Here is a 27,693-nt window from a genome sequence, read left to right as displayed (position 1 = left end):
CTTGTCAAGAATACGATAAGCTCTTTCCTGTATATACCAGTATTGTACACTTGGAATTCCTTCCTTTGCTTTTAGCTCACAGTGAAAAGAAAGATTCCTACTATTCCGTAAGGCTAATATTTAGCCTTGCGTTTTTATTCCAAACCCCAAGCTTTTGATGATACATCTAAGGTTCCGTGCAGGAACGATTTATTTATTTATTTATTTATTTTAAGCAAGCGCTTAAAAGGAAGTGCTCATCACGGAATGATGAACCCTTGAAAGATCACAGCAGTGGGCTTGCTGGCTTTTTACTTTTAACAAGTTCAAAGTGGGCTGGGATAAAACTAAAAAAAAAATAAATTGCATTAAATTTTAAATTAAAAATTTAAATATTGCAGAAAGAGCAGTTACTTAATCAACAGTAACTGCAGGTCTGTCTCCAAGATGCTGTAATGATTGTAGACTCCACAGTGTGTAAGACAGCAGATGTTTTGGATACTGCTCCCTGTTCTCCTATTTGAGGATGTAAATGCCCAAATGGTAACCACTGTCTCTTAAACCTCCTCCCGACTTGAAGCCATCATCCATGCATGTTGTGGTAGCCCTACCAAGTACAACTGTCTCAAAGAATTAGTGTTTTTAATTGTTCATTCTTCTTATAACCCATATTAGTGTCACTGCAAGGTAAACAGCAACCGCCTCAGGATAGGGGCAAAGATGATTTTCAACTTCATCAAAAAGTAATTGGAGCACAGCTATCCTTAAAATTGGTATCTAACCTAACAGCAAAGTGTAAGGTACAATAATTGACAAGGATCTGCAGATTGCTGCCTTGAAGGTTTTCTATATTAGCACATTCCTGAAGTAGAAGTGGGATAGTGCTTGTGTCCTAGCAGGAGGAACGTGCAGGTTCAGCAGGAGAGGTACTAGACAGCTGGTAGCACAGCCAGATACAACTGCTCTCCAAGGCAGTGCTTGTTGTAGGGGATGGCTTGACCTTTGCAGTGCCTGACTGTGGCCAGAAAGACGACTTGAATCATTTGGTCTTGTCAGTATAATGAAGCAAAGTGCGAGGTACATCTGTTACATGCAGTTTTTGTTCTCTAGATATTAACCATAACTCAGGAGGATAAAACACACCCAAGAAAGATAATTAGGCTGTTAAGGTAAAAGGGATCTGAGACCACTTTAGCAAAGAATTGTGGTCCGACCACAAGCCTCGCAAAATTTTAGATTTTGAGAGTTCTTTACTGTGGTTAGTTCACATTGCTTGCCCTCCAAAATGTATTTCTTTGTTTTATTGAAGGAGTGAAGGAAGCTTAGAAGTGGGGAAAAAAGTATTCAGAGATCTGTCTGCAAAGTGGTTACAGCTACAGGCCGTATGTAAGACAGCAACTTACTCTGTTCAAAAGGCCCCTGTAAAAATACGGCGTAGACGGTATTCAAAGGAGTGGGAAGGACCTGAAGACAGTAACTTTTTGAGTTCCATGCCAGTAACAAAAGCTTCTGTAAAGGATGATCCCCAATCCTGGACTCCTTAATCAAGTGAGAAGAGGGCTATAGGATCCAAATCTCAGTGCCACCAGGTGTTGTGAAGGGGAGAAGGTCCATGCTGCCAGCAAGCAGACAGAGCTGCACTCTTCTGAGTGTCCTGCTTGGAGGCCTTCTGCCAGGACACCTCCTCCACAGTCAGACTGCCCTGGAGAACCACATCATGCAGTGTTCTCTGATCCCATACATCTCCCTCTGCATTGACTCAAAAGTTTTGTGTAGTCTTCATTCCTTGCTAAGCAGAACTAATGGAGAAAGTGATGAAAAGCTGGAGCTATTTCCTTCCGATTAAGAAATATTCTACCTATTACTATCAAGTGTAGAGCACCCAGAGACAGTAGGTTCTCTTTGACTCTGCCTATTAAGTGTGAGCTTAGACAACCCCTCACTGGAACATTAAAGGTACACAGGCCATAAATAGGGGAAGGAAACTGATGTGACTAGGCCTGACACAGTCTATAACAGCTTTTATAATGCAGTTTGGACAAGATAATGTGACTAACCTACTTAGCCCATCAGTCTCCTGTTTTCACTCCCTTTCCTCTTTCTTGTACTCCCTTTCATTGCCTTTAGAATGGTGTAGAGGCAGTTTTTCTTCCTGGCTTGAGACTGACCATAGCTATTAGTTCAGGAAACAGTCTCACAGAAAGCTTCTAGGGAGATTTCCAGGTAATTCAAAGCTAGCTAGAAACCAAGAAACAATTTTCTGTGCGTATTGGGAAGACATTGTAGAGGCTGGAAGAATTTAGCGTATTGCTAATTAATGCAGCCATCCTTGTTGGCACCTTCTTCTAAGGGCTGGTCACTGGCGGTAGAAACGGCCCAACTGAAATTACAGCAAACAGGGCTATCTTATCAGCCAAAGTGGTTTCTGTCTTTGAAGTTCATTTTGCACTTCTTACAGGGTAGATGAGAGTTCAGGATTCAGTTTGGTTGGCAACCCCAGAGAAGGATCACTATCAAAGTGTTTAAGACAAAGCCCTTAATCCTGCTTAATTACTAAGAGTTACTGGAGAGACAAAAGACCACAGGATCACAGTCAGATGAACGAACACCTTGTATATTCTCACCTGAACTTCCTAAGAATGTGCCCTCTACACAAGCAAGGCATCCCTAATGCATACCCAAGAATATCATTAAATTGACACTTTTGTTCAGCAGCCACTTGTACCATTTTCTTCAATGAATAAACAAATCCCATTTCTTACACGTACATCTTCACAGTCAATGTCACCTTTGATTCTTCTACCACTGCTATGATTGCTATTGAAGAACATTACAAATCACCACTCAAACACAGTTTCTTGCATTATTTGTCTCTATTCATGAAAGCAAGCAGATTCACATTTCTGTTAAAATCAGGTAAACTCATAAAATAACTCACTGTATTTATATTTTCTTAAAGCTTTGCATGATCAGAAGTTCAGAGACATAGACTGAGATTGTTAAATACACTTCTTGCTATAAAGAAATATGGCAAGGTTTTCTCAGTTACATCACTGACTTGCCAAGGGATACTTCATCTCCCAGTATCCACATAACGGGAGCATTGGAGGCTTTGTCAGGAAAATCCAAATCATGAAATCATTAATCTGAAAAACTCAGCTTTAATTTGGACATAGTAGCCATAAAACTCTTTTAATAATACTAAATGTTGACTAAACCTGGACACCAAGTTGTATTACATGGAACTGTACTTCCTTGTGAAGGTACAATACCATGTAGAATCATAACCAGATCCTAGTATGCTAAATTCCACTTTTTTTCATAGTTAAGTTCAGAGATAAATCAAACCTTTGAGGTTTGATTCACTCAAAGTGAGTCACTCTCTAACCAGCCTCTTTACATTTTTATGGAAGATTCAAAATTACAGACTCATTCTGATAGTTTCATTAAGTACAGCTCTACTACTAATGTGAGAGTGTCTCAAACTCAACGCTATAATTTAGTTACAATTCACATGAAGATGAGCAAATGTTGCCATATTTGTACTAGAACTGAGGCCATCAAATGTCTCCCCTCTCTTCTTCCAAATTAAAAACTGTCAACTCATTTGTTCCTTGCCATTTTAAAATAATGAATTGTATAAAGAATTCATTGAAAAGTGAGACAATGGTTTTACATTTCAATTATATTTAACTCTCATGCAAAAATACAAAAAAAAAATCTAGTTCCCTTTCTAGTTACATGATTGGTAAACAGTCAGTTTTTGCAGCATCACCAAAGGAAGTAAGAAGCCAAGAAAATATTTGGTACAAAATATATATCCTTCGAGCTATCTTTAACCGACAATGAAAGCTGAAATATTATACATACTAACCTAAGTTCTAATCAATAAGTGAATGATTTCCAGAATCTATGCTCTATCACCCTGAAGAAATGAAGTGTTCCAATATATTGCTTTCTAAAAGAAAAAGTGCTATTATTGTTCCAATAAATAATTATATATGGCTGGTTAATTCTTCAGAGACAGCATCAGACTGAATGATTTTGAAGAGCGTGTGCAGACTGTTTAAAACACTACTGTAGCTCAGCACCACTGTTTTCACTGACAAGCAAAATGCACCAGATGGTAAGTGATGCTGCAGCCTCCTGAAATCCCAAAATAAGACTAGAATAAATTTTATAGTTAGTACAAAAGGGAGCAATGCAGAAGCAGCAACCACCAGGTTTATGTTTTATATTACTTAGGCAGCCAAACTAAGTGATCGCCACTGTCAGTGTAAGAAATAGACCCCTGTGTGATTGGAGGATGGCAGAATACATGAGCTTTTCAGAAAGTTTAAGATGTGTTCAAGTTTGAAGTTTCCTATCTCTTTTTCAGACCATGGACAAACAGTTCATGGTTCTTACAGTGACCTGCCTCATCAAAGGTTATTTAGTTTTGGACATACACAAAAGAAATTCGTAGTTTAAAAGAAATCCTAAAGCTATAATAAAAAGAAATCTTGAAGCCCTTACAGGGGAAACTAGGGACACTTGAATTGCCTGTGAGGGCCATATCAAAAGCACATGGTGACAGCAGAAGTTTAAAATCAGGTTTTGGCACTCATGACCGAGATTGTCGATTGTTTCAGGCTTCTTTATCCTTGTAAATCATTGCCAAATTCATGCATTTCCTCCTTTGAGAAGTTTCTCAGTGCTTCACAAACAATGCCCCGTGTTCCTTTTGAGTCAGCATAGCTTTGCCACCTGGTCTGTTTGGGCATGATCCCATCAACATGATCCTTGCAAAAGGCAGAAGCAGGATTATCAATCTCTAGCAGAGTCTTCCTTTTTATACTAAAACGTGAAAGGAACTATGAACAGGGGATTTCTCATCTCAGAATCTCAGGGAAATGGGTAGCCTTTGGTTTGGTGATCTGTAGCCAATAATGAATCAGTGGATGTAGATCTTTATCCGGAATTAAAGTTGGTTAACAACCTTTATTGTAAGGAAAAAGAACATTATCTGCTCCTTCAGCAAAGTTCACTCATCATTTGGTAGAGATGGACTTTCTCCTCTTAGCTAAGATTAGCACTATCACCTTGTAAAGTAACTTTAGACTTGGTGTAATTCAGTAAGGGTCATGAAGACAGTGTTCTCCCAGAGCAAGAAACACTTAAGCCTCTGTATTAGCATGTAATCCAAAGTTTCAGTAACAGGATGGAGTTTTGGCAAGTGAATTATTCCATGATCACAAATTAGATATTTTATGCTTACCCAAGCTCACTGTAATGATGCTATGAAAAACCAGCAGCAGTATGAACAGAATCAATACAATCAGACACACGAGAGTATCAAAGGTTATGTGCAGCTATCTGAAGTAACAGGAATGTGACAGAATAGGTTGAAATATTATTGCCTTTGCCACTCTGAAAATGCTTGTGCTACTTTAGTGACACAACATATTCACAGTCACGGCAAAACTCAGCCAAATAAAAAAAAATAAAAAGGTTACTTAAATGTATTTCAAACCATCATAAACTACTTTGATATTTCATGCGAGAAAAAGTTGATGTTGTGAAAGTATGTAAGAATATAGGTTCTTTGATTATTATGCAAATCACCACGCATAAAGAAAAATATTCATTCTTCATCCTTGAACATTCCCTGAAGTTTTGCACTCAATTTGTTTGCCTACATGATTTAAATCATAAGAGCAATTCTTTGCTTTTAGAAAAGGTGAGGGATGGGAGAGTGTTTTACGTATCACCAGCATACACACAGATCCAGGCACTGATGCACCTTCCTTCCCACACCCAACAACTCTGCACCCTCACTTGGCAAGGCTTGGCACGAACAAAGCCTTCAACCAGTTACTGTAGTGAGAGAACCTCTCAGTTGCCACTGCTCTCTTCTCTGTTGGGCAATGCAAGGAGGGAAGTTGTGAAAGAGCATGATGGGTCCCGCGCCTCATCTCTGCCTATGTCCTCTCCTGCCTGTGAGACAAACGTCCGTGACTGTAAGCCATTGGTTTACAACATGTAAATTAAATAGTGAATCTCACAAGTCTGGGAAAAAACCTGTGTTCAGATGAACATATTATATTAGAAAAGGATTTAAAATAATTTTTCTAAAATCTATCCCGGAATATAGGGAGTCTGGGATTTGGGGAATGTAGTGAAGTATGGTTTGATTTTTATGAACTGCTCAAAGACAAAATTGCGTGGATCCAGAACATTTGTTAGGACTCGACTTAAATGCATCCAAAACAGAGTATAAAGCAAAGAAATTATGAATGGCATGTTCTAACCTAGGTATATTGTGACACACTCCTAAAAGAATTCTTACACAACTAAACATGAAAGAAGATGTGACAGTTCAAAGAAAGACAGCGACTTTGCTTTGAAGTAGGCGAAAAGTATTCACAGAGCCAAAGCTGTGACAGACAAACTCTGGCGACTCATCCGGGAGTGTTTTACAATGCTATTACCCCCAATTAGTCATCTCTAAGCAGCTACAGAGCTGTATTCATGTCAATCACATTAGCTTAGATGCCAGTTTTGAACTGCACTGACAGAGTCTTGGACAAATATTCCTTTGTAATATCTTTGGGGATGCTAACTTCCAGCCCTGAGACAGGACAAACAGCTCTGGAAAGGAAACATCTCAGCAGATGGCCATAGCTGTTTGCTTCGGTGCACATCAGTCAGCAGCTTCAGCACAGCTCCTCAGACTGCCTCGCAGCTACCACCTCCCAGGTGCTAATTAGCATCTCACGCCAGATCCGATACGTGACTGCTAACGTTACGGATAAACTTGATGTGCACTAACGTATCCTTCGTGATGTGTTAGTCTGAGATCATAACCATAAAATGCATCCCTGAAATGCTTTAAATATGGTTTTAAAAGACTCCAAAATCTAGGTGCTGCTGAACAAAATCGTTGTTTGTTCTGTAAAAATTCATGGGATTTCTTTCTTCTGCTGAGGCTTACAGGTTGCAGAGTTGAATCTGAAAGAGTCTGCAAGAAAGGTGTCCCCAAATTACCCTTGTTTTCTACATGGCAACTTCAGTGCGCTGTTCATAATTGTCTTTCTGGACCAATTAGTGAGAAAGTGTGCTAGGTTAGTCCGATATTCAACATGAATGGGTAATTCAGGGTTCTCTCAGAAAGGAGCTGTCTCTCCACACTACTCTAAAAGGTCTTCCTTCTTGAAAGTTTGAGTCATGGCTGTCTCCTCACTAATCTTCTAAGGATGCTTCCAAGCCCAAATTTCTCACAGTACTAAGGCTAGATTACACAAGCATTACCTGATCACATATATTTCTTTACATGCTGACAATCGAATTATTTTTCTCAGCAACTTTAAACTGAAATAATTAGATGGCCTGTCAAGTAAATATTTTTTTTCATTCATCTTCTACTGGGCATCTACCTGGGTCATGCAAATCAGGAAGGATGAAATTTTTTGAAAGCAGGTGATTATGTTCTCCAGATTTCTTCCCCAGCTATCAACACGAGGAACTAAACATGCATAACAATACACTGCATTGTCTTTGACAGCCCAAAGCAGGCTCAAGTAAATCTGAAAAGCTACTTCTTGCTACGTTAATAAGTAATTAAGCCCCCAGGCTTGTAGATATCGATTTTCATATGTGCTTTTCACAAGAATTTCAGTGCCAGAAACTTGTGGGTTGAAATATTTCATCTCATTTGCACTAGTATTCTTATGCAGATAATTTGCATTTTGGGTATTTTGAATTACTGTCTGGTTTTAACTGTTTTCATAATAGTGAAAATATTTGATGATAGATCAAATCTACAGATTCTTAGGAATAGATCACATAATATCCAAGAAATACTTTCTAGTACTTTGAGGAAATTAAGATCATGTAGCAATTTTCATGGTGTATTCATGATAGAACTTGAAGCACTATTTTAGCTTATAATATATAGCAAATATACATAAATCAATGCATATTCATCTCAGTTGAACTGAAAACATACTGAACAAAGTAATCACTGAGTGTTTCTGTGTATACTGAATGAGGAATATACTGTCAAATCAGCTCCACAACTGAACAGAAAATGGAGGTTGCTATGGTTTCCTGACTCTCCTTCTAAGTGGAAACATCTAGTCAAATGGAACAGTGAAAACCCAACAAAGTAATTCTGTTTGAAAGAAAGAATAAAATAATTTACAGAAAGTGAGCACAAAAATATCAGGTGTCAAATGCAGGTCAAAAACAAAATTAAAAATTGTCATTCTAAGAACTGCTAATGTCTCAGCCTTGAATCCTGAAATGTGTTGGAGAGATCCAGAGCTAAAAAGAACAAGCTAAGGCCTACTCAGACCACAGGATACTTAAGGAGAACATAGCTCAGACAACCAGTACACACGTTTTGGAGGAGTTCTACCAATGCTGACCAATGCCAGGCTATTGCTAGTCTGAATTTAACTTTTGCCTATCAAATTCAGCTGGTGTTGCTTATTTAGATCCTTTTAGCTGCCGACTGATTATTTACCATTTACTAAATCTTACTGAAGCCCAGTTAAGGTTTCATCTTTTTTCACTCGCTGTTTCTTGTTTCAAAAAAACCCACCAAAAATCAGTGAAACTTGCATGATAGGTTCATGTTTCAGTTAGGTTCCTTTCCTAATATACCCTTACGTTTGTAGTATCTGGAAGTGCTGCATCAGATAAGAAAATTCATCCAGTTAAAAACTGCTTTTCAGTCCTCCCTTTCTCTTTTCTATACACAGAACACACACATTCGCAAAGTAGCATCATGTTAGTTTTACTAAGAGAAACCAGGAATGTCTATCAAAGGGATCTCTTTCCTGGAAAACAGTCATGGTCTTTGGACGATCTACCAACAAAAACTTTTCTACGCTTCACTATAACGTGACGTTGAGTACTTGTGTACTTCAAATCTTTGCAATGTATCAAAAGCCCAAACCAAAAAAATCTTCCCCAAACCCAACTACATTAATTCCAGTGAAAAAATATTTAATTAAAGATAAGATTTTAAAATTTCACTTACCTGGAACAAAGCTTCCCTGGACCACCTCCTTATAAGCCCACCAGCCTTCATGGATTTTTGGTGAATTTTGTTGAGCTAGAAAGAAATAATAAAAAAACCCCATAAAATTAAGACAAAGCAGAGGAAATATTTAATTACATGAACTCTGGAAACTCTAAACACAGTATCATCTTCTACAGAAGAGCCATTCCTCAAGTTCCCAAGTGATGTTTATTCAATTTATTGAATTATGCAACACATGTGTATCTTACAGGACCTTGCCCGTGTTTCTCAGACAGTAAAACATACTCAGCTTCTGAAGAGCTGATCACTAAACTTCAAAATTCAGGTAGACAATGAGGATCTATAGCACTATTGATGGTTTCTGTGCCACCCATAAATTCAGTAGGGGATAAAAATGCAGAGAAAAAGAGTGTGCTCGTATACAGTAGTTAATATCCGAGTCCAAGCTGAAAAGCAGTTTGTCCTAATCCTTTCCCAAGCTGTCCAGTTATGTCACTTTGAATGGGAAGGAGTGACAGAGTGAACCACAGGCAATAGCTGTAGCTATGACTGCTTCTCCTCTCATACCATGTGCTCTGAGTTCTAAAATTGGAACAGAAACGCACAGCCCATAGCTGCACAAATACTGGCTCCTGCTGTAATGCTGAGGCAGGAATCTAAGTTTTTTCTGCTGTCTTCTGCCTCCAGTGTGGCACCCACTACCTGTCCCTCACCATGGCCATCCTGGTGGCGATGTGAGACACTGGCTTCAGTTACGCACATGTGACACGCAACTCAGCTGCATTTGATCGCCCAGTGAAAGGTTTCTTTCACCAATATTCTGAAGGCTGTAACAATACAAGTCCAAGCTTTGGATAAGGTTTGCCCCTGATGAGACTGTCGCTTAAATGACTTCTCTAAATTCCTGAAAAGCCCAGAGCAGAAAGGTCTTTATCAGCCAGTTTGCTGCTCATAAGGTCATTACTTCTCTTTGTCTTGAAGGAAATCAGAACTAGAGAAAATGTCGTGGTTAAAATGTAAAATCTCTGTTGATTGGAAATACTTTCAAAGGGTATACAGACACATAGCAAGACAAACATGCAGTTGATTTCCATAAGATCGCAGATCACAGCTGATATATGCAAATATGTTCCACCTTCGCTTGTATTTTGCTTCATGTTTTCATATTCAGAGCAACTGTCTTTCACTGAGCTACAGAAAGCTCAGCTACCTTGTGTATCATCAACTTAAATTTTGGGTTGGTTTTGTTTTATACAGTACTTTCAATCTCTTGCACTAGGCCCAAGAACCTTTTAACATAAATATGCAGCTACAGAAGATGCTGGATTTAGCAGCTTTCTGCTGCAGTTTCATTTCTAGATCACATATTATACATGAAAGACACAATTACCCTGGGAAAAGTTCCAGCAATATAATAAAAATTGGTGTTGCCATTAAAAATTACAAAGAGCATGTGACATTCAGACTAAAAAGGATACAAGATGAGGACCATTACATCCTGTTCTATCAGTAATAAAACAATATTTATGATTGAACTGACTGTAAATTGCAGAAACAAAAGTAAAGCTGAAGTTAAACACACTGACAGAAGGACCAACACTCCGCTTACGAGAAATCCAGACACACTAGTGGAATGGGGTATGTGTGGATGCAGATTTCTCCTTGCAGCTCTGATGCTCATTCCATTAATTGAATGGTGGCCTGTTAAACTGAAAGGACCATTCCCCTGTGCACTCTTTACAGTTTGTATGTGACATTATCTTCATTATTTTAGCTTTTATGTCTTTGCCCAGAGAACTCAATCTGTGTATGACACTGTTGTGCTGGACTGCACTGTACAAACATTTGGAAAATGGCAAATCCCAACTCACAATCAAAATATGTGAGCAGCAAAACATTCATATCCAATCTGAACTGTAATTTTTTTGAATCTCAACCCTGTTCTATGCCTCTATGCTCTGTAATAAAAGTCCTTGAAGATTTCAGGATGTTTCAGCAATAGGAGAGGATACTAATAAGTGTGTCCCAAAAAGCACAGAAATCATTCTTCTACTTAAAATTTCCCAGAAAATCACATTGCATCAAAGTGCACCTTGTAGGAATATACACAGCTAAAGCTGGTCCAGCCAACCAGAGGCAACCTCATGTTTAAAATTAGGTGAATGCAGCATGTATGTAGATAAAGGCAAGTTAAGAAGATTTCAGGGGAGACGGGTATTTTCAAATGCAGCTGCCTACTGTCAGTATGCGTAGAAACACAGACATCGAAAAACGTGTTTCTTCTGCACACTCTGTGGCCAATCTACATGATACATGACAGGCCCAGAAGAAAAATGTGATTCGTTATTCAGAGTTTAAATTAAACCAAAACCAAAAGAGGCTGGCTCTGCACCTCTGCTTCACTGTGCTGCCCCAACACTTAGTCAAGCTAATTCCAAAAGGACTACTGGGGAAGCGAAGATTTTTGTCATATTTTTTCAAATCTGCTGCATTAGTATGGAACAGACTGCATGAGATGAGCAAGAAAACTAGATTATCAAAGCTTTGTACTAAATAATTGGATGCCTGTGCAATAGCTTCAGCTACCAGAGAAGAGCACGACCTTGCATCACTCTGCACATTTAACAGATAGCAGATCCTTATCTCTTCAATACATGTGAAAATAAAAGACATGAAAAAGGAGAACAGTAAGCAAAATAAGATGATGTACTGTAACCGTATAAAATATCTAAGACAGGGCAAGAGCAACCCTGGGAGTACTGCTGATTTACAGAAAGCCAAGGCTGCTGAGGAAATCGAGACGAAAAGCAGGTGGTGGTTGTGAGAGAGCAGCTAGGGAGACAATCCCCAGTGCCGTGCTCTTTCTTGAACCCTGAAACCTCAATGTTTTATACCAGTCCAGGCAAAACATCCTGCAAAATAGTGCAGAGAGTGACTGAACACAGATTTCCACTCTGCTGTTCATATGAAATCTAGCTTAGTGCCAAAGATTTACTCTGATGGATCCTACAGGGACTTTGCTTAGAAAGGAAGAAGGTTTACAAAGCTCTTAGTTCTCTGAATGCAGAAGGAAGGGGTTTGGCAAGGCCAGGGAGGAAAGTTTGTCTTCCAAAACTTTTCCGAAACCATTACTGCAATCGATGTTACACAAGTGGGCAAGACGTCTTAGTAAAGGAGAAAAAAGTTGTTCTCTATTTCTGAGACATAATCAGATCCATACCTGGAGTAGTTATGGAACAAAGGAATATAAAATTAGAATGAATAGACATATGGACAATCCTTGCTGGGAATCCTATCTGGGACACTTACACCCGATGCACATACAACACAGAGCCTCTAAAATTGGTGTATCAACGCCCATCTGACAGAATGGCACTGTGCCTGGGTAAACAGGTTCAACCTTATGGCTCAGGAATTGTTGCCAAGGAAAAGGATTCTTTATATGTGCCATCTCATGACACTGAAAATAGCGAAATTCTCTCAGTATCCTTCTTTTTTCAGTTAAATTATTGTACCTCCCATTGCAATTCTCCCACTTGAGGACCATAGAGAGGGACATGCATGCTTGCTTTGTGGACTCTGATACTCCTGTGTTCCTACCTGAATACTGCAGCTTCTCCATGGCAGCTTCTTTTTTTAGCATGACCTGTCACATAAGATACTGAGGAGGCTAAAGGTCTAGAAAGCAATTCTGTATTCCTAAAGAGGGTTAAATATCTAAACCAAAAATTCCTTGCTGACACCTCAGAGACTTCTGCTTTCACCACTAAAACCTAGAGTACACCTTTTGCTTCCAAGAAATATTGTTGCTTCTGCAAGGCACCAAAATAAACAGGCCAGAATAGACACTTTACTGTTAAGAGCAGATTACCCCCACAACTAGCTCTGCAGCAGCAATGTTATCACCAGCACTGCATTTTGCCATTAGTAAGGACGGTCCAAAATGCCACGATTGTCCAAAGTGCTGGAGGATATTGAATGACCTCCATTTGCTGGAGCATTCTCTCCCTCAGTACTGAAACCAGTAGTATCTGAGATGAGTAGCTGTGCTGATAAAACACCATGATGTCAGATCTCTTTCGATGCAGCTGCTGTAGAGGAGACAGGATATTTATTTGGAGCTGATATGACACGTGTTGCTTTCATTTTGTCAGATTATTGTAGGTCTGTCTCATTGTGGAGCATAAAATTACAAGCTAAGTTCTGCAAGATGTCATGCGTTTCCGATTCCTGGTGACTTCCATGAACAGAGTAATAGCATTATTCAGGATTATAAAAATATATAGTAAACGCAAACAGCAAAAGATGCCAATGCCCCATAAAGTCATCAGTTAGCTGTATCTAGCTTAGAGGTTAAGATGAGGAGGCTTTTCTTTCAAAAAGAAGCTGCTGCTCAGTCAGTAAAACCATTTTAAAATCATCAGATAACATTGTATCAGATACTGAGTACAATAATGCTGATGCTAAAATTTGCAGCGCAGAGGTCTTCAACTTTCTGGGATGCTAACGCTGACATAATATAAAATGCTGTAATTAATACAAAATACTCCTCAGTAAATATTATTTGCAAGACATAAACAAGACATTCTACAATTAGTATTTACTTTCTATACTTAAATAAAAGATAAAAAGGCTTGTATCTGATGCCATCACTTACGTTGTTCACATCTGAGCTTAAGCCAAGAGTAACATCCTGCCAGATCAGAATTCTCCTTTCGCTTTACTGCCATTTCACACAGATGAAAAATGCTACACTGTGGAGAATCGGGCTCACAGCAGTCAGGAAAAAAATCTTTTTTCATCTGAATTGTATTGATCTGAGTTTTTCTGTTTGCTATATTAATCACTCTGCATGCTTATCCTTATTCAACTTACATCCTAAGAGTCTTGCTTATGATAACCTGGCTAGTATTGCCCTGGCATTAAATATATAATAACGTTTTATCACTATTACCTCTTCTGCATAGTTATGAGATTAAAAAGAAAAACAACTACAACTATGAGCCCTATAGTTTCACAATAAACTTAGTGCAAAGCATTATTTTATTGCTAATACTTGGATATGAAACTCACAGAAAAAAATTGCATAGTGCTCACTACAATAAAAATAAATCCTCAAATCTGCTATTACAATGGTGAACACTGGAAATGAGAGACATATTTATAAGGTATTAGGTGCCGGTGTAATCGTCACTTATATGCACGGCTTGTGTCCTACAGACTATTGGCTTTATAGGCCTTATCCTGTTCCTCTCCCAGCAAGCAGAAGCTCTTGCTTAGCTCTGTAACACCATTGGACTTTCCATTCAGAGTCCCACAGTTCAGTCTGAGAAGCTTCATCACTCTCAAGGTATCTTCTTCAGGCAATGACAAGCAATCCAAGATGGCTGTGCCTTATGGCAGCAATTAGATACAAGGCAGAAATTCTTCCCTCTGAGGGTGGTGAGGCACTGGAACAGGTTGCCCAGAGAAACTGTGGCTGCTCCATCCCTGGAAGTGTTCAAGCCAGGTTGGACGGGGCTTTGAGCAACCTGATCTAGGGGAAGGTGTCCCTGCCCATGGCAGGGGGGCTGGAATCAGATGATCTTTAAGGCCCCTTCCAATCCAAGTCATTCTATGATTCTATGAAATTAAAATTAGAGGATTTTTCCTGTAGTGTTTCAGAAAATCATGTGTTCTAATAGAAAATTAGCCCTACAGAGAACAGTGCAGGATGGTTAAAAAAAAAAAAAAAGCTGTAAACTTAACTCCATTTCCAGAACCTCAGGTAATGTACATACTTTGTAACTACTTTAAATAGTTTTAATTATTACATTTTATATGGATATTTTGCACATTGTTAAACCGAAGGATGGGTTGCCTAAACTTTGGAGGGAATACAGACTTACTCAATCTAAAAAACCAGTTTCAACATATTCAGTCATACAAGTACCAGCTTATGGCTCACACCAACAACGTCTCTTAAAGCAAAAGGAAAACACATGTATGAATCAGACCTGACAGCAAGGGAACTAAGCAGATGCAATTAACTGAAGATTCAGCCCTCTATAATTAATGTTCAGTTTGTTTAGAACAAGTCTGTACATAATTGCAGCTATTATTTAAGGTGTTTTTATGCAGAACTTTCATATTAAAAGAACCTAACAACACACACTTCAGGCACTATATAAAGCACCATTTGTAAGTGAATAGTTGCAGGACAAGAAAGGTTAGTCTGCTTACGAATATTACAGCCTACACTGTATGCATCACCATACGATGAGGGAGGAAAAAGAAAACAAAGGATTATAAAGGGATCAATAAATAAAATGCTTTCATCAGCTATGCCAGATTTTTTTATGTTTTGCTCAGAAAACATGCAAATGCTCTTTCATTAAGTTAATACTTTCCAATTCCATAAATCCTTCTTCCACCATCCCCATGTGTAAAAGCTCTCACTGCTGCTATGAATTCCAAACAGTATTCAACACAAGCAAAATGGACATGACCTGTTTTTCTCACATCAGAGGGCAAAAGTAGGCACTATCATGGGAACTCCGCTATGGCACAGAGACTTGATTATTCAGTGTATTTTCTATTTATTGTAATTTTGTTTCCTGATAAGATTCCATTTAAAAACCTGGGCCAAAGGGTGAGATTCATACAAGCAGACTCATATGCATGCTGGTAGTAGTGACAAACAATGTGGCACAACAGTGTAAGATAGCTAACAGCTGCATCTGCCGCCCCTATGTAGTTGGCTTCTGATGAGAGCCACTGAGCATTCCGAGACACTAAATGCTGCCTGAAGAATCGTAAACTAAGATGTTTGCAAGTACGTAAGCCCATATTAGAGGACACATTCTGCTTACAGCACTCCCTCACCAGAACTCTGGAAGACTTTGGTAGTATCTAGCAATAACTCAGTTTGCAGGAAGTAAGAAGTGTGTATAAGGCTCAGTTCTGTTCAGCAGAGAGAAGGATCTTGTGCAGATACTGTTCTCATCCCCTCCAGTCAAATATATTTGCGAACATTTTCACTAAAGAATTTCAAATCTTAAAAGGTAAGGAAAGGGGCAAAAGCAAGGGACAGCCAATCTAAAGGCTACTGCACAGGACTGGCAGGCAGGACTCCAGAACATCATTTCTTCCTTTGCTATTCATCTTGCAGCTGACTGTGCACTTTCATTTATCTATCTGTAAAAACTGGCTTGTAGTCAGTTATCATCCCATTGTTGATGGGAAAAAACAGGAAAAAGCAAGATTTAGTAGGAGAGATCCCATGAAACTATGTTCATTAGGTTCCTAAAAATTGTGCTTTACTCAGCTGTAGAAACATAATTAGTTAACAATGTCTTTGCTTTCTGACCTCTGAATACTATAAAAAACAGTTTAAATGAGCTTATGAGTAAGCAAGAATGTTTCCCAATAATGTTTATGATGAATACGAGATGACCATGCTGGGTAACTGCATGCTACATCATACTGTTAAAGGAAGCTGTATATGTGGTTTTGGGTGGTGGGTCCCAACTTGTAATAAGCACTTTTCCATAAAGCATATATGCCCAATCATGCACCTGTTACTTAAGTTCTAACATAAATGAACAAAAGCACGGGTTGTATTTCAAGTCTTTTGTCAGAAGAAGTCAAAACCATTTTGACTTACTCTTCCCTGAGCACCTAAGTACACCAACACAAATGACGGATTGCACTGCAGGGTGAATTACTTTATGTCACTGCACCCAATTTATCAGGAAACTCTGCATACTGTTCCTAACTTGATTTGTAGAACATTGAACGTCCCTATAAAGCTGCTGTCCTTTTAATGTGACTAGCACACATGAGCAAGAGTTAGACTACATAAAGTGAAAGAACATTTGCTCTCTCAAAGTATTTTTTTGGCTAACATGGATGGAACACTAAAGCACTGTTACACTTAATATTATTTGCTTCAGGTTTTAAAATAGGAGTTTTTTGTAATTTCTTCTTCAGCAAAATTTCATTTCTGAAATGACTGAGAGACAGGGAACTTCTATACAGCTCTCTATGCTTTCTGGGAAAGCTGAGCACCTTTGTTTGATACAAAAGAATGTTGAAGATTCTACCTACAAATTACTATCAACTAGGGACGCCTAGTTGCTTCCTCAGACCCCACACATATCGATGGGATTCACATTACTTTTGAATGAGGTACAGTTCTTTTCCTTCTTTGGCTTAAGAGTCAAAATTGCATCAAAGCTGAACTACTACAAGAGATCAAAGCAGTTATATTAGTGCAGGAGGAAAAGACCATGGCCATATTGCAGCTATTGGAACACAATACTGATTGCAAGCAGTGCAGGAAATACAGAGGTTCATGTCAGAGACTCAGCACCTCTCCCCTCCGTCACTGACGGCACGCTTAGGGTTCACTGGGTCCTAAACCACATGAACACAATTTGGCTGTCTCAGTGTTTTCCAGTCTCTCACACAAGTGTCAGCACACACAATAGCTTATTCTGCGTTGTGTTAGATGGGGTCGCTCCTCTCCAATCAGTTGTTTAATCGTGTCTAGATAAAAAGTCTGAAGAGCTCTATAAAAACGCAGTAAGAAGCAGCAAGGTATTTTGTGACATTAACTTGGCAACAGCTCTTACTTTACATCACACTGGGTGCCCTCCACTCCCATTAATTTCAGTGCGGTTTGGGGACACTCAGCAACTTCAAAGAAATGGCCTCAATATCCTTGAGCCTTTAAAGTTCAATACATTATTAATGCTAAATTAATAGAGCTTCCTTCAGAAGGAAACCACTAAGTTCCTTCCTCAGAAGCACATGATATTGATGCCTCATGGGGTTTCTGACCCTAGTTGTTCCCTGTATTCTCTGAAAACAGTTACTGATCAGTAACAGTACAGTCAGGGACTGTCCTGATAGCTGCCACAGGCAGATCTTTTCTTCTTTCCCCAAATCTTTGGCTCCAGGAAAGAGAAATTATTTCTTCAGCAGTCTTCCCATGAGGGAGCTGTGCCTCAAATTTAAGTATTCATCACTGCTTAGGCAAACTCAAGAGGAAAATATAAAAGTCTTCCAATTAACCCCAAGACTAGTGGCACGGCATCAATATTAGGTGCTTGATCCTCCAAAATACACAGCAGCCTCAAACCCCACTGAATTATACAGCACATGAAAACTTGTGGTCCAGAACGTGATATGGAAACTTTCTAAAGAGCTACATCATATGCAGAGAATTCATAATGCTTAAGCAACACTATTATAAGCATTTTCCACAGTCTTAACAAAAGGACACAGCTGAAAAGAGGGAAGACGGCTGCCTTGAATCTCCCTTGAAAACTCAGCAGAACTGTGACTGGCAGCCTGTAGGTCTTGTACATGCATTACTCTGATTTCAGTCAACTCCTTTGATGCACTTTCTGGAGACACAAAGAGTCATTTTCTCCTGGGTAACACAGCTACATGTAAACAGCTGCAACAAACAACACCACCTCATTCAAAAGCTAATGGCAAGCGGGAGGCAAAATTATTTTGATTATACTGAATTGGATTCTGAGTCCTAGATTTCTAGTCATCCTGGGGTTGACAGTCAGGGCACTAATCCAGATCATCGCACAGCTCACTGGACTACCTAAATCCTCAGCTCTTAAACCTTATGTCCTGGTGCTTTCTGAGATCACAAAGTCAAAAAATCTTTTTCTGGCCATATAATAACAGCTTTGCTAGCATCAAGAAGAAATCTAATGTCAGAGGATAAGACAAGATATGGATCCATTTCAGGTAGTGGCATCATGACAGAAAACTGAACCCATCACAACGTGGCTTTATTGCAATTGCTCTTCACCATCACCACTGCAGTTTATCATTTTCTTAGCAATAGTTGGTCCACGGTTACTAGACATTTCTTAACAGAACGGGCGGAAAAAACCACAACTTTCTAGCTAATTTTTCTGAATTGATGTGACAGCCTTTCTTCCAGTAAACAGCAGTACTTTCAGTGGTGGTAAGAAGATTGTGATGTATTTTTCAACATAAAATAATGTTTCAGACTAAAGCAGATCTTGACTTTCTCAAAATAATGTTTATACATCATGCAGATTTTCAGGAGAGCCCAGTTTACGCATATTCCCATTACTATACCTGGCAAGTACAGAAGAATCTTAAAATAGCAAAGAACTCATTAAATTCCCTTTAAACTGCCAAAAGGGTTAGGGCCATTTGGTTCATTTCTGTGTGCTACCAAACAATGAGATGCCATGGGCTATCAACAATTCCAAGGTCCCTGTTAACAATGCAGGGTTTTTATACATGTTTCCTTCACTCACATTCCTGGAAAAACTGTGGAAAATAAGTGTATGTTACTGGAGGCAAGGAAAAGGACTAAAGAAGGATATTTGCTTCTGAGATAGTTGGAGCAAATTAGAGCAACTCCCAACAAGAAATGATTCTTAGAGTCCCCAAAAAGCAAGCAGATACTCTGGCCCTGCATCATAAAAAGCTATGCAAGGTTGCAAAGTGTCTTTATACTTACCCACTACGTCATTAATGAACCCCAAACCATTTAATAAAACGAAGTGCACAGCTCAGAATCCCATTAGTATTAAACTGACCACGAGACAAACATGAACACTGCGTACCACTAGCCTCAGCTTACTTTGCATAAATATAATTTACAACACAAGAGGCAGCTCAGGAAAGTAAAGAAGAAACTAATGTACTCTTATTGACACCTCAATCCACTTAAGTCTGTAACGCAAATGATGAAGAGTCAACCCCAATGAACAAATGGAGTACATCTATTTTACTACTACCTGTTTACCCTAAGTAACTGTCAATGTTAAAGTGAAAGGTTATCCAAACCTGGAAAAAGTTAAGAAAAGCAGCTTTTTTGTCAGATTTCTGAAATCAGAGATGGGAAATAATTGCAATAAAGTTGAAATGCAGTGGAGGACCCGAGGAACAGCAAGAGGGAAAAATCATTTGAGTCAGATCCGCTGCCAGGATAAGACAAGACAGATAAGAAAAGAACATGTCTTACTCATCTCAGTTGCCAGCCATGTTGTATTATATCGACATTCCAACTCGTTCATTACTGCTTGGATATTACAGTGATGACAGCCATATAAATACCTGAATGTAGAGCTTTTACTGGTTTATTTTGGACTATTTTCAAAAAACATCCCTAAAAATTTTACGAGTTTTTACTAGCATTGTTCGTTTATCCCCCTCATCAGGTGAAGACAGGGAAGAATTTTTTTTTTTTTTTTTTTTTTTTTACTTTGTCATGTTCCTGGTCTCGACAAGAGACAAATCACTCTCCATGCCTCCCCCCATTTTCACTTCCCTGCAGTTCTGTGGAATATCCCTCAGGGATTACTTCTATCATCCATCTGTCCATAGCTGTGTTTATGCACTGATCCTGGAAGAAGTCATACCCTTCCCCCTCTCTGGACTGCTTCCTGAGACAGCACTGTTATTCTGACACTCTGCTGCTACTCTGTTACTCCTATCCCAACCAACAATATTCTTGGCTAGAAATGATGCAGCTCTGTCTACCTTGGGTGACTGTAGAAAGCAGCTGATCCTTCTGAACCCTACTAAATTTCTTGGCTTCTTGGTCCTTGCAAAGGTGTTTCCCATTAATCCTTCTCAGCCACTTCTTTAGCCATTAGTCAAAAGCAGTGATACGCTGCTTTCCTCTCTCTCGTTTAGTTTTGAAGTTAAGATGGAAGATGTTTCACACTGGCTGTGATGCCTGTACCTGCTTCATTTTGCTGATCTAGAATCTTAATCAGTTTCTAAATTATTGATGCAGAAATCCCAGGTAGAAGAAAAAAAACACCTTCATTTGGGTATTTGTTGTTCATAGCCTGCTCTCCTTGTCTTTGAGAGATAAAATTTTGGACATAGATAAAAGAAAAATTAAAAAAATACCAAAGGTAAGAATTTAAAAAATGTATTTAGTTCAAGGGAACTGTATGGAGAAATATGTCACTGCAAAGATTTCATCAGGGATTTCCTAGGTTTCCTTCTTTTCATCTGTGAGTCCTGTTTCTTCCAAGTTGAAATCCACAGAAGTTTCAGGCAGTCTTTTATTCTTGCCTGTAGCAAGAAGAAAGAATTATTTTTTTTTTAGTGAGGGCAAAACCAACTCAGGACTGGAAATGGAAGTTGTAGATTTTAAATGTCTATGTCTCCCTCCTGATCAGCCTGGCATATCTAAAGCAGACACATCTGGTAGTTTCCAGTGTCCTTTGACAACCAGACAGTATTGCACCTCTTACCCTGGTTTCTTCCATACTTTATTTATATTTACCTCTACTCTAAAGACTTCTAAAGGTCTACTTCTCTTCTAACCTTTTTTGTTGTTGTTGTTCAATGTTCCATCTTTGGCCATGACATTGACTGACAAAAATAAAAGAAATCTTAGGAGTTGTGACAGCCCTGCCTCCTGCACACTCTATGAGGCAGAACTTCTGGAGACAAGCTGCAGACAGGCTCATTCCAGTAGTTTAGCCATAAAGATCACCTGCCTACCAACAATCGTGTGAACTACTGAATACGACAGCAGCACAGAAAAACCTGTCCATCAATAATACCCATTGCCTACATCATTTAATTTATAAAAATGCTAAACAGTTTTCCATCTATTGACTTCTATAGATATTCAACTTTAAAACCACAACTACAATGCAATAGTACAAAGTAATGTACTCCAACAGCAGTAAGTTCAGGAGCTCCAGTTCACCAGCTTTCAAAACATCGGAAATGGGGGAGAACGTCCTTGAATTCAGGTCAAGTCAGAGAAGCTTTGTTTCTTTCAGTTAAGATTCTTGTATTCAATTTTGATCAGTGAATGCTTCAAAGAACAATAACTCTGGCAAATTCATTGCTGTGCAGTTGCCTGAAGAACACACTACATACCCTGGAGACACAGACATCCCACACCAGATCATCCACAACTAAATGCCTGCTGAGTCTTCCACATATGCTGAGCAACGTAGATGGGAACAGAGAACAGTGAGATATGCAGACCTATGGATCTATTCCATAAACACAGCCTCTAACAAAAATCATGTTCTCAGATCCTGTATCTGCCTTCTTTTCTGTACTTCAGCCTTCACTATTTATGTCATTGATTTATGCCTACAGAAGGGGTTGCAGATAGAGATGAAAAAGGCATGGCCAACCAGACTGCCCACTTCAAAGCACCTGCAGTCCTGAAAGGAAAGTATCAACCACCTTCTGCTGACAACTGACTTGTCATTTCCTTTACTATGACTGGCCTGAAGTCACAATTGGCATATACATCCCAGCAGATAATAGATCGCTCTGTCTCTCAGTGGGTCATACCAGCTACAGTACAGGATCAGCTCTGGTTTGTGTCCGGGTGGTGAGGAGCACAAATAGGTAAGGAATGGGTGGAAAGCCATGCAGAAGTCAGTGATGACGCTGATGGGAGAAGTCAGGCTCTGTAGAAAGTAAGTTACTTCCAGTCCTTTGATCTTCCCACTGGAACACACTGAATTTTACGCATAACATCTCAGCTATTCTATAAACGCTAAGTCCACTTGAAATAACCTCCTGAATGCTAGGCAAACTGGTCAGGAAATGAGCAGTTTTTAAAAAAAATATTTGAAATTAAAGCAAACAAACTTTTGTTTGTATCCAAAAAAAATTAATAAAGTTTGACATTAGTCTCATAGACATTAAAATCGTCACAGTAGTAGCCAAGAGAAACTGACTAAATTTTGCACATTTTAGTTGTCTCCTTCGTATAAATGCCTGCCTGGCTGTTCATGAAACTCTGCACTAACCACCAGGAAAACCCAGTGAGGGCTGATGAATAATGCACACAAATCAAAGTCCACTGTATCTAGCTGGGTGACCACACAATTAAGCAATGAAGAATACTACTGACTGTAAACTTGATTTTGAGCCCTGTTAGACAGATGCTTAGGGTCAAAATTGGATGATGAAACTGAATGCATGGGAAGGATCTTACACTAGGATCCTTTATCCAGATTTCAACTTCATACCAGGCCAGGTTCACTGCAACTGGCATGCCACAATGCCAGGTTTTATCTCAGCTACACGGGAAACTAAGCTCAGTACCAGAAGATGCCAACTTATTTTACCTTAGCCAAGACTGATCCCCACCCTCCCTTCCACACACGCTTGGAGTTGATCCAGCCACATACCTAAAAGGAATCATGTGTTTTCCTAAATCCTTATGGTGCTGTGTGTGTGTCATCTGTTTGTTTTTTGCTCCAACACAACTTTCTGCAGCAATATGTTGATAAACCTGCTCTTATTTATTTTTTCGTATTTTTTGCTGCACCAAAAAGTTGTAGAGGTCATATGCTAGAAACAGTACAAAATACAGATCATCTCCATTCAAGAACTTGAGAGACTCCACTACTTAGCTGGAGAACAAAGAGTTTAACCATGGCTGCACTGCTTCAAACTATTCTATCAACCTTGAGACTTCAGACCAAATCCCTTCTGTATGTGTCTCCATTTTGCAATGTCCTGCCTTCACCTTCTGGTTCTCAAATCCATGCACCTTTATGGTCTTCTTATTGGTACATCATCATACATAAGGAGCTTGAGTCTATAACTCTTAGTAATGCAAGCAGTCCATGTAACTGAAAGAGTTTTCTTGTATGAGTGAGGATTAATAGGATTTAACAAGACTGATGCAGCACTCTGCAGAACACAACATTTTGATAAACGTTGTGTTCTCATAGCAGCTTACTTTGGCTAACATTTAAAATCTAAAACATCTAAACTGATAGGAAATATTCTGATGACTTCAAATACACACTCAATATGATTCCAGAACAGACACAAGTTTTTTGTGAGCCATCTGTATCAGTCTTTCTTTTTGAGTAAGGATTTCTTTAACTGTGATTTCCCCAACTGCAACTTAAGGCAGATATGAAGAATGTGGCACTGGACTTGTACTACTGCCACGCAGCTCAGTTGGTTAGATATGGGGCTATGCCATCAGCAGGTTCACCCAATGGTGTTAATATTTACTTCTACAAACACTCACTCTTTTCATTATCTTCTGCTGTTAGAAAGCAGCCTGAGTGTGTGGGAGATGTCAGGACAGTAAACAAAACAACAACCTCTGATATTAATGGAGTAAGATAGACCCATTTACTCAAAAAAAAAATCAAAACAACCAAACAAACAGAAAACTACTCAAACAAAAATAATCAATTTTGGGTTCATGTTTTCTTAAAACATGCTTTTCTTCAAAGACAATCCAATAATTCTCAATATTTATCCTAGCAGTCGTAGGGCAATATTTATTCTAACAGTCTTTGCAGGGATAACAGCAGATTTAAGTGGAAAGATCTACACACTTCCCTCTCCCCTACCTCAGAAACAGCTCATAGTAAAAGAACTAATTTTCTCCTTTGGGTGGTATTTAATTAATACAATTGCGAAACTTTTTGGTGAATTTGGCATGTGTAAAATGACATTTTAGCATGATTAGCATCTAGCAAACTATATCTTTACCGCATAAAGACATCAACATTCTCTTTCCTTTAATTATTTTCGTAGCTATTTTACATCAGAGTAAAAAAAAAAAAAACATGTACAGTTTTCTGAAACATCAAGCTACATTACTGAGTATTAAACCCAATAAAAACCAAAAGACTAGGCATTCCATTTTGGAAATTAAGTCAATAACCTAGAAGTGATCACTAATCACTTTTCATCAGGGATCTTTAAAGATTTTTAAATACACAATCGTAGACTTATCACAGATTAGAGGCTGAGTACGTATAAAAATGTTAGGCACTAACCATTACGTTGCTGTTAAACACAGCGGTAATCCACAGATAGCACCGCTGTAATTTGAGTGTCAAGGTGATCCAGAAGCTTAGCAAATTTTCACTGTCTCAAAAGGCACAACAATTCTGAAATCATGTCATCTCTGATCTCAAGCACCAATCTTTCTCTTCTACCCTGAACAACTTTTCCTTCATTCCAGGTTTTAAAAAAAATGACAAAGAAATGCTAAAGACAACCACCTAAGGAAAATATTAAACCCTAACTCCAAATGCCTGCTTAAACAATAGCACCACTTTCCTTCTATCTGAACTCAGCCACGTTCTTGAATTTAGTGTGGCACCATATGCACAAGCGCTGTGGTGAAATGAGGTTGACAGTACTAAGTGACACGAGGGACATAAACTGGTTTATTTCCTTAGGACAACTATCACCCTGAACGGGCACTTTGTATTAAAGCTGCTGCTTTATTATCTAACATCCCCTGTCCATCTCCCTGGCACTGTTTCCTGAAGAAGTCAAAGTCTCATCTGCAAACCCAGAGGCTCTATCAATTCACACGAAGTCAGTCATTAGAAACCAGTACAGCACTAGTCAGGTCAGCGTCACAGCTGTAAACACAATTTCAGTCGTAAATCAACATAAATGAGGTCAGAATCCACTTAAAATGCTAACACAGACATTTGCATTGGGTTTAACTAATGTGCTACAAAACTGGCATCGTTTATACTATTTCGACTTTGAGTACCAACTAGCTGTAAGCTGCCTGCCTCACATAAATCCGCATTAAGAATGATACATGATCTGGACCTGGAAGCTTCAAGACCCTCAAGGCAGCTTTTTCATTGCTTTATCGTTTGTCTGGGTGATTATCTGTATGAAATGCAGAGCAAAGCCCTACTATTCTGATTTGGCAGTGAGCTACGAGTCAATCATCTTTGACCTACCCAATGAGGGTTCTACACCCTCTGATGCTGAGCAGCATCATCTCTTTATTTCTGTATAACAATTAGCAGAAAACATTTTGAGATGTCTGAGTAAAAGGTACTATAGAAATAGAAAGTACTGTTTAAATAAATTACCTTTCTTAGGCTTTGAATTAAGAACCACGGTCATTCCTAATAGATTAAAACATGTTTTACTTACCACCTACACATGCTTATATCCTTTTCTAAAAGGCTAATACAGAAATTCTTTAATAGTCTTGCATGCATGAGAAAAGCTAGATGGTCTATTATCATCAGGACACAGATTAAGAAGCACTTTAGGGGGCTGGATGAAGCCAGCCATCTCATTACATATGGCCTACAGTCACATGAGCGTTATCCTATAGTAACATGAAAAAAAGAGATTTATTTTAATGTTTGCTCTTTCCCCTCAAAAAGACCCATCTGGACTTTAGGAAGGAAAAGGTTTCCAAACTTCAGTCTAAGTCACAGTAGACAAGAGGACTGCTGTCACTACCAAGCTACGGTATCTCGGGGATTGCTTCCTTCTGTACAGATAGCAAAAGCTATCTTTTTAAGGGGTGATCTTATTTCTCCTCCACTGCAGTCTGGTCAAAGTGCACAAGGACTTCAACAGAACATGATCTGAACCCAGACCTGCACCTAACAGTTATGTAAGAACCTAATGCTTCTTAGGTTAGATAGGTTAGTTACTCAGGTGGGGCCCACACTTGGAAGTAGAAAGCTGAGTAAAAGGAGGGGACTGGTTTTGCTTTATGCTTTCCTTAAGATGACTATTTGAGTGGGTTTTTTTCCTCAACCTAACACTTGGGACCAAGCTAGAGAGAAATGGCTGCTGCTTAGACCCTTCGTGCAGAAGAAAACCCTCAAAGGCTCATTAATTGAAGGCAGCTAGGCAGTGCCATGAAAGGCCACTTCAGCCAGTCTTCCTGGCACTTCAAGGTAAAAGTATCATGGATTTTTAGCACATGATTCAACCTCCCAAAATGTTTGATTCCTGAGTGTTTCTGAAGAGGCAATGTCCCTTTTCTGCAAATGTGCAAATGAATGCCAGAGTCAGAGAAAGATATTCTCTACCACTTATTCCCCAATTTGTAGCCCCAGTGCACAATTTTTAGAGTACTTAGACTTGCAAAGCATGTGATACATACAAAACATTTGTCCCATTGACCTGTTTCAGCTGGAACTGCTGAGCACTTCTGCCAATCAGGCCTCAGGGGAAACAAGAAACACAATTAGTGACCACCCTTGAAAAGTTTGATTAAAGTGTGTTGCCAAGCAACACAAATTCTGGCAGAGACAGTGATAAAATGCTATTCTCTAGAGAAGCCTCAAATTCCTTTGTGACTATTTTCTCCCTCTTCCTGCAATCCACTTTATTCCCTGTGTCCCACAACCTCTGCAATAAAATGAGTATGTGATAAATTAGTGTCTTTTCCCCCACAACTCTAGCACAGGCAATCATACTTCCGATATTTCTGAAGTGCTAAAAAATCTTTAGATTGTGAGTGTGTATGAATTCCTCACTTGCCTCTTCCCTACTCTTTATTTTTCAATAAAACTAAAAAAAATTCTACCCAATGGTATAATTCTTGTACGTACCAACGTGATTACAAGGTTAGGTCTTTCCTCTCTTTGCCATATCTAACTGGCTCTCAGACCTAATTTTCTCCTCTCTTTCTCTCTCTGCTTCCCCCATTCCACAGCATCTCATTCGGGTGCAGTCTCCTCCGCACCGTCTGCTTGACTTCCCACCCCCGCACCCAGCACAGCTGTCTTCAACCAGCCAGCCAGTCCCAGTTATAGCAGATACCAAAATCCAGCCCAAAAGCACTTCATTTGATAAAGACGTAGGCTTCATGACTTATTTCAAGCTTACCAAGGAAATCTGTTTCTCTCAGATGCTAACTCCATTTTTATCACACTTATATATGCAAA

The 27,693-nt window shown here is 39.0% G+C and overlaps 1 protein-coding gene across 1 annotated transcript in view; it reads right to left on the bottom strand.

The window, feature by feature from the left end:
* CA10 (carbonic anhydrase 10 (inactive)) overlaps positions 1 to 27,693 on the bottom strand; it is a 199,030-nt gene that overhangs the window by 152,063 nt on the left and 19,274 nt on the right. The window contains exon 2 of the mRNA XM_086624162.1: positions 9,005 to 9,079. Within this exon, the coding sequence (XP_086480288.1) occupies positions 9,005 to 9,079 (75 nt within the window). The remainder of the gene's footprint in view (positions 1 to 9,004; positions 9,080 to 27,693) is intronic.

Source organism: Tauraco erythrolophus, chromosome 20 (assembly GCF_009769465.1).
Source record: "Tauraco erythrolophus isolate bTauEry1 chromosome 20, bTauEry1.pri, whole genome shotgun sequence".
NCBI classification, from domain to species: domain Eukaryota; kingdom Metazoa; phylum Chordata; class Aves; order Musophagiformes; family Musophagidae; genus Tauraco; species Tauraco erythrolophus.
The sequence above is the reverse complement of the archived record's forward strand: the minus strand, read 5'-3'. Positions and strand labels throughout refer to the sequence as shown.